General features: G+C 43.0%; 1 protein-coding gene across 1 annotated transcript; it reads left to right on the top strand.

Moving 5' to 3' along the window:
* Window positions 1-1,780: 1,780 nt before the first annotated feature.
* TP53I3 (tumor protein p53 inducible protein 3) lies at window positions 1,781-13,947 on the top strand (the record flags this gene model as incomplete). Its single annotated transcript, XM_084284477.1, is given in 10 exon segments — window positions 1,781-1,818; window positions 3,074-3,137; window positions 3,139-3,264; window positions 4,150-4,287; window positions 5,410-5,515; window positions 9,607-9,749; window positions 10,151-10,418; window positions 11,617-11,829; window positions 12,807-13,003; window positions 13,759-13,947. Coding segments are annotated over 10 exon segments (1,482 nt in total).
* Window positions 13,948-14,143: the final 196 nt, after the last annotated feature.

Raw genomic sequence — 14,143 nt, 5'->3', positions numbered from 1 at the left:
CCCTATTACATGTTTACCAGTACATTTGGATTGATTTATAACGGAGACAGGAGAAACATGGAGATAAAATAGTCTTTACGGGAATTCCTATTTCAAATGCTACTTATTTCAGATTTACTGGAGAGACAGTGCTTCCAGGAAATGATGTATTTACAGAATTATTTAGGCAAAAAGCAGCCCAAAATAAAAGCTTGTTCTATTATGATCAGACCTGGGAATATCTCTGACTAACTAAAATGATTGCTGGATACACGTGCATTGTGGTTTGCTGTCAGCAGGATTAAAAATCATTTTTTAAAGGTTTCTCTTGCTTCGTGAGTTCTGTTCAGCAGCACAGAATGTTCTCCCACCTGCTCCAATCCACACGCAGGCTCTGCCTAAACACAAGTTTTTGCAGAAACTTTCGGAAGACAGATTAATCACTTCTGTGAGAAAAGGTAAGGATCCTTACACACATGCCTCAGTCCTCTCAAAAGCCCCTGTTCTGACAAAAGCCTTTAAGAGAAGCTGCCCTGCAGGCTTACACAGAACCACAGAATCTTAAAAGTTGGAAATGACCTTCAAGATCAAGTCCAACCACACTTAACTTATTAAATACAACTTATACTTCAACTTATTACCTAACGTGTAATTACCATGTCTAACAGGAATAAAAAGCAAAGCAAGATTACTTCTGTTGCTTGTGTGTAGAGAAAAAATCCTTACAGACAGAAGAAATAGTAAAATTGCTAAGTAAAAATCCACCATGTTCATGTAAATTTTTTTCTCTCATAACAGAAATGCTGTTTAAATTAAAGAAACTTTCCTGCATTAGAGCATACTGGTGTGAGGACCAGTATTTAATGCGTATGAAATTTTCCAAAAGGGTTTCCTTCAAAATCTTCTGTTTCTCATCAGCCTCCAGCAATTTTAATAAAGATTTATAGCATTGTAATTTTTAGTTAATTCTAAAGCGATGTAATGAGCATGCTAATAATTTTTTTTTTTTTTTAAGGCCAAGTCATGCTGTTGAGCTGTGAAGTACAAAAAGAAAGGGAATGCTCATGTCCAAGGGAAAGAGCTGTCCCACTGCAAAAAGCAGGAAAAAAAAAAAAAAAGTACTGAGTACTTGGAGCAAAACCAGCTCGTTACGCATCCAACAAAATCCGCAAAATGCTCAGCTGCTATTTCTTAAGAGATCTTTTACACGTATTCCCCTCTCCTCATCACACAGGGACGTCACCCCCTGCAAGCACAGCTGGGCACCTCTCCTGGTGGCTCTGCCCCCCCTTATTCCTTCAGGTGCCTGGAGGAGGAGAGCAGCAGGGGAACATCAGCCTCTGGGGCAAACTGGGCACAAGCCTACAAACAGGACCTGGTAGATAGTGAATGAGATGTAGTGAATCTGGCATGATTTGAAACCTTGCCAGTTTCGGGCAAACAACCCAAACTGCTGGTTTGTGACAGAAGGAAAAGCATTAAAACTGATACTGTGCAGGCATCTGGAGGGCACCTCCACCACCTGGTCCCTCCACTGGCTGGGGACATCAGTGACTGAGAACGCCAGGGTCCCCTCAAGGCCACAAGGGCAGAATTGGGTCCCAGCACACCCTGCCCTGCAGCCTCGCGGGCCCTGAGGCAAAGCCAAGGCAGGACAGTAGTGCCCTGAGCACCCCTCACCAGGGCATCCTGGAGTGGGGAACCCCTCACCGGCCTCATAGAGGTGATCCCCAAGCTGAGATCCCCTCACCAGCCCCAGGGAAGCTCTGGGAAGCCACCAGAGGAGGCGAGGGCGGCAGCCATGGCCGCGCCTCAGGGAAAAACCACGGCGCCGGTCCCGTAGAAAAATGGCGGCGCCCTTCGCACCTCAGAGCCGCCTCACACACACACACCCCTTTCCGAGTCCTTCCGCCTGAGGAAATAGTCCCTCCCCACTACCTCCCGCCTCTCGGAAGAGGTGGGACCCCCCGCACGGGCAGCGGCTCGGCTCGCCGGCCCCAGGGCAGGCACCCACCGGCGGCATCCCCGGCTGGAGCGAGGCGAGGCGGGGCCGAGGAGCGGCCGGATCCCTCCGCGCCCACCGCCCTCACAGCCCGCGGCAACGCCAACCCGGCCCCCCGCCGACACGGGGTGGCCGCTCTCAACCAATCAGAAAGGGAGCGCCCCGCCGGCTGAGCCAATCAGGAGCCGGGTAGGCGACGGTCGGGGCGCGGTTGCCATGGCAACAGCTCAGCGGGGAAGGCGGGCGGGGGGGCGCTGCCTCCTGTCAGCCAAGGCCCCTGGAGGGGTACATGCCCCTCATGCATAATCGGTTTTAAAGTCAAATGCGTCCTCAGTGCTCAAAAATTATTAATAAAGTGCTCAAAAATTATTAATAATTGCTGGCCCGATGTCCCTGTGGCAGGCCGTTGGCCACGCTAACTGATAAGCCTGACAGCTCTCCTTGATTGTGATACCTCATTTCCACCACCCTCGCGTTAAAAAGTAAATAAATCTAGAGGATTTTCTAAATCTAGAGGAGATTTAGACTAGTTATAAGGGGGAAATTCTTTACTCTGAGGGTGGTGAGGCACTCAAAGAGGCTGCCCAGAGGAGCTGTGGGTGCCCCATCCCTAGAGGTGCTCAGGGCCAGGCTGGATGGGGCTTTGGGCAGCCTGGGCTGCTGGGAGGTGTCCCTGCCTATGGCAGGGGGTTGGAATTAGGCAATCTTTAAAGTCCCTTCCAACCCAAACCATTGTATGATTCAATGATTCTGAGATTGTTGCTGCTTATGCAGACAGCCAGAGGTATACTATCATGAGATAAATGTAGGGTTTACTTCCAAAAACATCCTCATGGAGCTCCACTGACACAAAGGTCTAACAACTGCCATGCTAGTGCTGAGCATTTAAAAGAAAATGGTGTTTGTTTCAGGCCCAGCAACCAATACTTCACACCCCAATTTCTGCTCTGATCTGCTGGCTGCAGCAAGTTTTATCTCATTCCTTAGTGTTCTGCTGTTCTCTGGTTTTTAGGATTTTTTAATATTGTTATTTTTCTTATCTGAGGCTTAGCATTACTTCTGCCTAAATCCCTAAATTCTCCCTGGAGAAAGAGCTGGTTTCCAATATAAGAGGGGAGGAGAACGAACATTTATACATCTCTTTCTTTTCACAGAACAGATGGAAAATGAGCCAACTTCAGGCTTTGTTGAATGACAGTCTTATCAGAACAAAGCACGTGGAAAATGCAGCTATTATCAACATAAATGAAAGAAAAGTCTGTGCATCAACCATTGGCTTTTATGTAAGTGATGAAAGAGTGTCCTGGGAAGTGGCAGCAGTGGTAGAAACTCCGGGAATCCAGAGCACAAAGTAGTGATCATGTCAGGGAGTTCTGCGCTATACTAAAGGGACCGGTGGCTTCTTTCAGCCTCAGCTTCTGAAGCTGATTGCTAATTTCACACCTTTGATCTTTGGAAGAAAGATGCCGTTTAACTGGCATTTTCAAGGGGTTGTTTTGAAGCACTTGCACTCAGTGATCCCCTCTGTGCTTGTAAAGCAGATGTTCTTAGGTCCATGTGCTGACACTGAGACATGCTGTTGTGGCATGGCCATGTCCATACTATGACCCTGAAACAGAGGCTTGACCAAGTTGCTTCTGGGGAGCAGTCCTGACTCATTCTCATTTTCCAGACTGTGCCTGTGAATTGCTGGCCCAGGCCAAATCTGTAGCTAGACTGTTATAACAGTACCCAGAAATGCTCCTTGACACTTCTAGTTTTCTGATACGGATGTAGTTTATCTGTTTTTACTGTCTATCAGCTGATAAACAGAGCAGAATAACAGCACTTCTGCTCATATTGTATTACATGATAAGGCTGAGTCCTGCCCTTCATTGCCTTTTAACAGAGGGCTCCAGTCACCACTGGGTGTATCAATTCCCTAGAGAAGTGTTGGTGAGTAGTGGGACTGCACAGATAGTACCCATAGATTAAGCAGATTGTTTCAAATGAGATGTTAGAAATTCAGCGGACTCTATAGAAAGTAGGCTCAATTTTGATATTTTTTTTTCCACTCAAAAATATCTTAATTTTAAGTGAACTATAAAAGAAAGTGGGAGGGTGGAGAACTGTTCATCCCTGCAAAGACGTACCCTTTTGGTCCATAACACTGTGCTGTGTGAACATAGGTGCCACCAGAGAATGCCATAAACCTGATCTACAGTTTCTACAATAACTTAATGCAAGTCAGAAGGGAAGGACTCTACTTCAAGCAGAAGCACTATAAATGTGTCCGAGCAGATGAGTATTCCATCTATCTTAAAAATGTATGTTGACAAGAGCTATGGCAGTCCTGAAACCTTTGGAAACATCCTTTTTCTTTCACTGCCTGGTGACATGAATACCTTAACACGAGCTGAAAGCCTTCACATGCTTCTTTCCTTCTCTCTCTTAACATCACCTTTCCAGCAGTGGAATTAAATGGGTAGCACCATTATTTATTTTTCATCGATTATTTTTTAGTAATAAATAAATTATTATTTATTTTTCAACAAGAGAAGGTTTCACCCATGCTTTTCCTGGCACAACCACTTTACCCATGCTTTTCCTTTACCATGTGCCTTTAGAGCAAGCAAGGAATTAAGCTGCATTGATGTGAGCTCCCTCTTTTCAGCTGTGGGCAAATGGAGATGTAAAACTTGGGTAGATACTTGGAGGGTGCAAGTTTGGTGACGTTGGTGGCTGTATTTCAGTGGAGCACTTATACTCTGTCCCTCAATAGTTGCATTAAAATTAGAAGTGTAGCCCCCATGGTTAGTCTATAAACTAGCTGCCTTTCGCTTTCAGTTATATGTTCCTCCTTTGAACTGTTCTGGTGTTTCCCTGGCGCTAAATGGTTCCTGCTTGTGTGCATATATGTGAATATTTACATCCCTGCATGTCCACCACAAACCCCTAACACCAGCTGCAGTGCCTGTTTGCCAGAGCTGTTAGATCAGCTTACCTTGTGGGATGCTGAAACGACCTGAGTAACCTGCAGAAAAGGCTGAGCTGCTTTTAAATTTGGACCCTAGTTCAGAAAACATGCAGTACTTCTCAGTGTCTTTTTTCCAGTCATTCTTACAAATCAGTGGGGTGGAGTTTGGGATGTAGGGTTCATAAAAACTTATGTGCTTTCATGTAAATACCTATTTTACTTGCACTTATTAATGCTGCTACATATGATTGAGCATTGGAAGTGAGGATAGGCAATACAAAAAAGCATTTGAGTGACTTGCTTTAATAGCCAGTAGTCCTCAAAACACATGTGGACGTGTGTTGTCTGCATCATGGCTTAGGCTTTGAGAGAGTATTTGAGCAAAAAGGTCTGTAATTAGCCTAAATTGTGAGGCAATATGCATGCACGTGTATTTTTTGAGAACCTTGTGCCATTTTTCTGTATTATCCAGCCAGATGGAGGCCTGATAGCTGTGAAGACCAATGCTTTCATCCTGATTGCTACTTACAAGGTGGGCATGTATCCCAGCGTGTGCGTGGAAGCTGTAGAGAAACTCGGTAAGATAAATGAATGCATCTGTGTGCCTGCATGTCAGTGTTCCACTGACTGGCTCTGCTCTCGCAAACAGCTTCAAAAAATTAATCTGACAAACTACCAAATCCTGAAAACCTTGGCAACTGAATACAGACTTGGGCTATTCTATTCCTGCATGGCTGAACCCTCTCCAGTCATCACATCCCACATGTTCCAAAGCCTCCGGGGGTGTGAACAGGTTGCAGAATGGTCTCTGGCCTTGACCTTTGTGGTACAAGTTTTCTGTTGGTTACACTTGAACACAGTGGGACCTGACAGTCACGTCTCATTGAACTCATACAACTAATCCTGACCCAGTGTCTTCTGCACATATCCTCTGGGCATTATCCTTGATATTCTGATTCACAGTCCACTTCTTCAAAGCCAGTTTTGCCCTCTAAGGGTTTCAAACTTTCTTTCTCTGCCTACTCACCTTTCCTACACGTGAATCTTGAGACATCATGAAGTTTTGTTTCCTCTCTCATGCTTTGTGTCACAAAGTACCTCTTCTCTAACAAGTGCCCATTTCCTTCCCTCTTCTGCCAAAGTTTCCTTTGTGTGCCCTCTCAAGTTTCTCTTTCTTGGGTTCAGTGTGTTAAAGACTTTATGTTACCATCTCTGTTCCCCATTTGAGAATATTTCAAAACTTCATAGACAAGCTGCAGAATCCTGACAGCATCTCAAACGTAGGTTTCCCTTTAGGAGGAGGTGCTGGCAAGGATTAAACCAGGTAGATAAATAAGTTACACATCTTACTGCTGTAGTATATGGCTGACTATATCAAGTATACCATCATTCTGTCACATCATCCAGATGGATAAAATGCACGAGAGCTGATAGTCCTTCTGATATAGCCTCAGCCTCAACAGCCCTGATTTTCAGTGTGGAGACAGAGGTATTTCTAAGGAATATTTTTGGACAAACAAGTTCAATCTGAATCTATGGATGTGCCCATCTCATTTCACCGAATAGGAATGAAATTCTAGACCCGTTTTTCTCCTAGCATTTGTTCCTCACTGAGGTGTCTACAAGTAAGTGGAAATCATTTGTGTTTTGACTAAGCTGTTTAGTCTGGAATGAGCTGTAAGACCATCAGTAATAAATTCTTCATCAAATCATTTTTATTTTTATTTTTATTTTTTTTTAATAATTTGTAAGCTATGATCAAGAGCAGTTTTCCTGAGTAAAATCTAAGGTCTACATGTTTCCAGGGCCAGATTTCCAATGGTTTTGACAATGCATATTTTTTGGAGTTCTTGGTGTTCTGGATGATTTCTCTGTGAAGAGAAAACAAATGGCATTAGCTTTTCTTTGCATCTTAAGAGAGATTTCTGCAAATGACTTAGGTTTAAAGTGGTCAGTGTTTATTCTGTAGAATAGGTAATACCTCATGAATATATGCACCACTATTTTTAATGTGCAGCTATAAATGCTGATATTTGTTTTTCTGATTAGAGGCTGAGGTGGATCTGAGCTTGACAAAAAAAAAAAGTATCTCCATTACAGCAAGTCTGTGTATGATTTTAATCATATTTTATTGATTTTTTCCTTATTTTTTATTTTTTTATTTCCCTGTATTCTTATAGCAGACTACTTTAGAGACAAGGGCAGCTGACTCAGCAGAAGCCATGAACTTCATCGAGCTCAGAAGGACTGCTCACCAGGCAAATAAGCCTAGATGTTCGATGCGTTACCCAACTCCAGCAAGCACCTGCTGCTTTACCACACTCCAACTGCAGAGTGAAGGCTGTTTCCCCATTTTTATTTCAAGAACTCTTGAAGGTTCACTGCTCCCAAGAGGACTACCTTATGCATGTATCACCCAAGTTTTTAAATAGAATTGAGTGATGTCCTCTAGATTTGGTTTAGGATGCTTTCCTTAATCTTTTGAGTGTTGTCTTTTAGCCTGTTTCTAGATAAGAACATTATTCATCTCCCTGAGCAAAGTAACTTCGCTCAGAGCATTTCTCTCAGCTATGTAGCATCGCAGACCCAAGGGACTACGGAAATTGTTACATTAACAGATTTTCAGTTTGTCCTGCATGCCCTTGAGTATTACAAATAAAACACATTTTTCACATCATTTTTCTCTCTCACTGACTGTTATAGAAAGTGATTTTAATCTGCAGTAGACTGCAAAGTTTTGTCAGGACTGGGGAGGAGGAACAATGTTCCTACCAGGCTATAATCAGACTGTCTATGCTGTAAGATATCAAATAATTCTCATCTGGGTGAACCCCTCACTGTTCAGACAACTGAGCTATTTCACCAGATGAAGACCAGGTTCAGAAAGACCAGGCCTCATGATCTTCTCATCTGCAGAAACAAATTAGCCACTAGCTCTTAGAGTTGTGTGAAAACACAGTATTTTTTTGCTATATTATTTTCCAAATTAATTTAGTGTCAAGTATAAATTGAAATGTCTGAATCCCAAAATATCCAAATCAGTAAGAAAAGAAACCCACAGAAGAATCCCACACAGGAGCACCCAGATGAAAAACGACACCATTTTTAAATGCTTTGAAATGTCAGTTTTATTCCCTGACAGCTCCCAAAGAGCCGAGAGCTGGCAGTGAGGATATGGAGAAAGGCATAACCCGATGGGAAATGGCAAAGCTCAGCCAAGAGGTGAGATCAGGCAGCTGAAACAGCAGGTAGAAATGCCGCGGGCTGACAGACGAGCCAGAGAACTGCAAATGCTGTGGTCTCAAAGGAACGAGAGCATGCTAAAAGACTCCACAGACAGAGCATGAGGGCTGTCACAGCTCAACATGCCCTTAATGCAACCCAGGTAAATCCAGTCTGAGCTATCCAGAGTCCAGAGGTTCAATGCTTCGCCCAGGAAGCCACACACACGCACCCTGCAGATCCCTGCTCTGCCAGCAGTGGGGTAAAAGCACCAGAGCAAACCTCCCTGCGTGCTGGGGGTGTGTGTGCGATCTCCACCTCGGTGCCAAAGGGAAAAGCTGATTTCTGCCCCGACCTGTGGAATAAACCAGGTCCGTGGGGAGAAACACTGGTGAAATATTTCAGTATTTCTGACTCTGCTCACGTCTTTCCCTGCAAGGAAAACACAACCTCATCCCATTCCACCCCGTGACTTGCTGGGGAATGGCAGATTGCAGAGCCTGGAGAGGAGGAAATCAGACTCTGCTCCCAGGGACAGCCAGGGCTGTTGCCAGTGCGGAGGAGCTCTTCCCTTCTTTACAGCAAAAAGGTGGGTCCCAAACCGTGGTCAGGAGCCACAGAGCTCCTTAAAACTTGTCTCAGACCTCTGCGGGCCGATCTGACAGCTTGAAGGTGTCGTCCGTGGAAACTTGGTTCTCAACTTGTGCATTTCTCTGTGCATTTGAAAGCAACGTAGGTATTCATATCGTCACTACACAGGGTTTTTTTGGTCATTTCGCAGGCCTGCTTCTAGCAGCAAAGCATTCAGACAAATGCAGGTTAGTGGACTGGTGGAAGAGGGACAAAAATGTCTTTAGCGTGGGATTTTTAATTGACTACATTTGAACAGATAAAGAGGGGGAAAGACCTGTCACAGGGCAGTATTGGATGGATTTCCCACTAAATTTTTGTGCTCATACAGACAAATGTTGTGGGACTGGATTGAGCAGTTTAGCCGAAAACAACAAATAGCCAGCCAGTCGAAGAATTTAAAGGATTAAAGTTGTATTTTATGCAGATAATTGGTAGCAGTTGTTTATTCAGCATACAACAGCCATAGAGCACCACCCTGTGGGGATTTACGTTCCTGGGGTTTCGAGGAGTTCATCATTCCACACCTCCAGCCTTGCAACAAATGATTAAGTAAGCACTAAGGTCATCGTGCAAGTGATTTTACAGAGGTCAGTCACACATTCCTCTTCCTCGAAGAGGGCCTGGTTTGCCTGCACACATCTTTGGGCAGCAGACCTACATGGCGTTCATATACTGCAAAGTATAGGAAATACCACAGACTTTCCCACTGTGATTCCCTCTTCTTTTATGCTTCCACCCAGGGGAGATTGCTCCAGATTTGATTTTGCTGCTGGCAAAAACGAGGAGGTCAGAAACTGCCTGTGGAGATTTGTAGAGAAAATGTTGGCAGCCTATTTTGATTGCCCAGGAGGCCCAGAAAATCTCTATGTGAAAGAAGTGATGAAGCCACATCCAGGAGAAGGAGAAGTTCTTGTGAAGGTCTCCGCTAGCGCTCTGAATAGGGCTGATTTACTCCAGGTATGTGTAAGTTAAGCAGCTTTATGTATCTGAAAAGTACACCAACGTTTCAAGTCCCCATCTGAAGTCTTTACAAATCAGAAGAGTTAAAAGAGCTCGAGCTTGGCAAGCATTTGTTTCTGAGACTTCAAAGGAAATGTTCATAGGGCTAAAAGAAGAGATGTCTCTTGATTCAGTAGGTAAATGCTTTTATTTATGTTTTTAAGAATAAAACAGACTTAGTAACAAAACAAGAAGCATTGCCAAAGGACAGAAGATCCTTAAATTGCTGAAACACATAGTCCAAAATCAGGATAAAATAAAAAAGGCATTTGCGTAGGAGGCATGCAAATAAAATCTTGCAGGTCATTACGCTCATTGATGTGTGGCTTTTCCTTCCCTACTCTTCTGTTTTGTTTTAGAGGAGAGGGAAGTATCCTCCCCCCAAAGGAGCAAGTGATATTTTAGGCTTGGAAGCAGCTGGAAGCGTGGCGGGGCTTGGACCTGGCTGCAAGGGCCAGTGGAAGATTGGTGATGCGGTGATGGCTCTGCTCTCCGGAGGTGGCCAGGCAGAATACGTTACGGTACCCGAAGGCTGCCTGATGCCAGCCCCAAATGATATGACTTTTATTCAGGCTGCAGCCATTCCCGAAGCCTGGCTAACAGCCTTTCAGCTGCTGCATTTTGTAGGTGAGAGGTGCATTTCTAAATCTGCCTCATCAAAACAGCTCGCCTTCATTTCTGCTATTAAATCCTCTCTTTGTTGCCCCCATCTGAATGCTGGTTGCCTTTGAAAACCCTTTTCTCTGTCACTCTATTCACATGGGCCTTTTACCTATCTGGCCAGACCCAAATTCTGAAATCTTGACCACAACATACTCTGTTGGCTGCATATTTACAAGGAAGGATACAGAAAGATGGCCAGTTTTTTCTTTTCATCTATGTGTCTCAGCTTGAATCGTGATTTCCAGTAAGCCTAAACTCTGAAATGACTTACATGTTCTGCAAACAACTGAATACAAATCCTACTTGTAAAGATTTGTCTTCACTGCAAGCATGACCGTATCGTGAATGTTCCTCACTCATTGCCTGTGGAATGAGAGTAGACAACATCTTCTTGTACCTTGCTTCACAGAGATGTTGTAGGAAACATTCCCTCTGAGCTGATTTTAAAAAGACATAAGCTTACACTCTTCACTTTTAAAATGTACTACAGAGGCACTACTAATAGCACTTTCTCAGGGCTTTCTTCAGCTGAAAGATATCCTTCTTCTATCCTCTTCAGCAGTAGTACTTAAAAGCTGTAATAAAGAACATGAGTTACAAAGAAGGATCTTCCCTCACTACCACAAATGCAGACTTGATTCGAGCGTTGTTGCTTCCAGGGGGTCTGCAGTCAATTAGGATGATGACTCCATGATTATTATGATTATTAGGCATCCCACTTCCAGTAGCAATCAGTAGGAAACAAACCAATGCATTAAGGCACGGTGTAGATGGTAAGATGATAGACAGAACTGGTCCTTAACATTACAAAGCATCTGTGTAGCATTTCTCCACTGCTAAGTGCTTGGTATTAACTCAGCAAATATTATTAACATTCGGCTGGCAGCAGTGGATGGTCCCAGTATAAAAAGGCTGGCTGCTCTCACCCTGGCAGCTTTGCCATGGATGCTCACCACTGGACAGGACCCAGTCAAAGTCATTTAAATGAAGTCAGTAAAATGGAGTCCTGTTTGTACACCATGAGTTCTGTTCACTCTGGATTTGTTTAGGCATCTCTTTCAGCTCTCAATATTTTCATCTATTCAGAATTTGCCACCTCGATCATGTTTTACTCCACTGATAAAGCCAACAGGGGAATCGTTTCTGTTATGTCCTCGTTCAGGTAAAATACAGAAGGGGGAGAGAGTGTTGATCCATGCTGGAGCTAGCGGTGTTGGTATGGCAGCCATTCAGCTGGTAAAACTGGCAAAAGCTATTCCCATCGTGACAGCAGGAACTCAGGAGAAACTCAAAGTGACAGCAAACGCTGGAGCAGCTGCAGGGTTCGACTACAAAAATGAAGACTTCAGTGAAAAGGTCTTGGCGTTCACCCAAGGTAAGAACCTCTGAGTGGAAGTCACAGTTGAGGAAGAATATGTACCTCCTAAAGCATATGCACATCACTCAGTTTCAACCGGGACTTCATCATCTTTTCAAAGAGACCAATTTTGCAGACAGGTATGATTCACTGCAAATTTTTCATGTTCCCTTTGGTGCTGAACAGGATGGGAATCCAGCAGTATTGAATCTGCTTTATTATGGATGGGGCCTTAAACAGATTTTGGCAAGAGAATGCAGAAAATCTTATGCCTTCCGTTTCCCCAAAATAAGTTCGTGGCCAATTTCCATACTGAGTTACTAAATCCTGCTCTATTTCAATTCTATGCAATGTTCACCTCTTCCTATCCTAAACTCACTTTTCAGTGCTGTAGACTACATTTTATCTTGGAAGTGATTTATTTCAGCTGGACTTGCAAAAATCACCTCCCAGGTTAGAGAATAGCAATTCTCTAATCAGGGGTTGATTTATCAAGGAGGAAAGATGTCACCTTAATGAAGGAACAGACAGTAAAGATCCTGTTATCCTGTTCGGCCCAAGAATGTATCTTAGTTTAATTGGGCTCTGTTTTCTGAATGGGCTCCCTTTGGCTTTATGTTTATTTGGGGCATAAAAATTGTGCTGATATTATTGTTGCCTCTACAAGGAAGTGTAGCACTTGTATTTGTGTCTGATTATGGCAAAAAACTCTTACAGTTCTCTTACAGATAGAAAAAAATAGCTTTTTAGGCACTTGAGACAACTTATGACAGGATTTGTATCTGCTATCTGTAATGATTCATTTTTCGTGCCTGATGCTAGGATTCTTTACAAATCATTGTGCTAATTCCTATTTTCAGCAGAAGGATTTAAATAAGAATTGCAAGATTGATTCTGTACCTACAGAGAATAAGGTTTTAGTTTCACCTGAAATTACCCTACCTTTAGTGCAGCTCAACTATAATTGCCGTTTTTTTTTTCTGTTTCTACTTGAGGTTCTGGCGTAGATATTATTTTAGATTGTGTTGGTGGCTCCTACTGGGAGAAGAACCTTAACTGTTTGAGTACTGATGGACGGTGGATTATTTATGGACTACTGAGTGGAGGTGTTGTAAATGGAGATTTGCTTGCAAGGCTGCTTTCCAAAAGAGGGACCATTCATACAAGTCTATTAAGATCACGAGACAAGGAGGCAAGTAGTAATTATTAACAGTGTATATAGTTTGATCTTAAAATCTGTGGTAGTTTTGGGGTCCTTCTTTTGCTATTAGCACTAAAACAGAATCTAATGCATTATTACTAAAGAAAAAAAGCACCACCTTGAACTATCTCTACATACTTTAGAAACATTGCAAAAGTCACATTTTCCCTTTTCTGCTTGTCTGAGATGCTTCCCTTTTGTAACTACTGCCACAGAGGTATGATACCCAAGACTTTTTAATATATTTCATGAGTACCATAGTTTAAAGGTTTGTTCTAAGAAACAGAACTCAAGTGATCAGATGACTCAATCAAGGCTGGGGGGGGGGGGACATACAAAAACCTCCATTAGGTCATCTACAGATATACTTCTCAATCAAGACCAAGTTTGATTCTACTTTATGTGGAAATTTCTCAACTATTACAGTAAAAGACACCAATGTAGAGCTTGAGGATAGACTGTCCATAATCCAATACATAATATTTTCAATGACCTTAACAGTTTGAGTTTTAAATGGTTCTGCACTGAGTTTAAACCACTTGTTTTGGAGGAGAAGCTCATTCTGTTAAAATATAGTTCATCTATAAGTTTTCTTTTCACTAGCAGCTTATACCTTTCAGATGTTTACGTCTGTCTCACCATGAAATATCTGAGAATTGTATACATTTTGCATGGTGTGTTTAGAGATACTTCTGGGAATTAAATGACTAGAAATAATCTTCAAAACACTTTTATTTTTCCTTCAGTATAAGGAAAAGCTGGTGAAAGCCTTCACAGAAAACGTGCTGCCATATTTTGCCCAAGGAGCCTCCCCTCGTCTCCAGCCATTTGTCGACAGCGTTTACCCTCTGCATGAGATCGCGGAGGCACACAGGGCAATGGAAGAAAACAGGAATATCGGCAAAATTGTCATTGAAATGCCTGTTTCAACTTAAAGTTCTTTTTTTTTTTTTTTTTTTTTTTTTTAAGTGCCATCTTAAAAGAAGATGAAACTACCGCTGTAGTTACTCGATGGGTAGGAGCACTATGGATGTTGTAAAAGCAGAGATTCTGCATTGTCTGTTTTTGGAATGATTCACTGTGGAAGGACTCAAAAAAATGAGGCATAATGCAAAGCTTTACAGACACATT

This window comes from Netta rufina (assembly GCF_964035555.1).
Source record: "Netta rufina genome assembly, chromosome: 3".
Classification (NCBI taxonomy): domain Eukaryota; kingdom Metazoa; phylum Chordata; class Aves; order Anseriformes; family Anatidae; genus Netta; species Netta rufina.
Note: the sequence above shows the minus strand (reverse complement) of the source record. Positions and strands in the feature narration are given on the sequence as shown.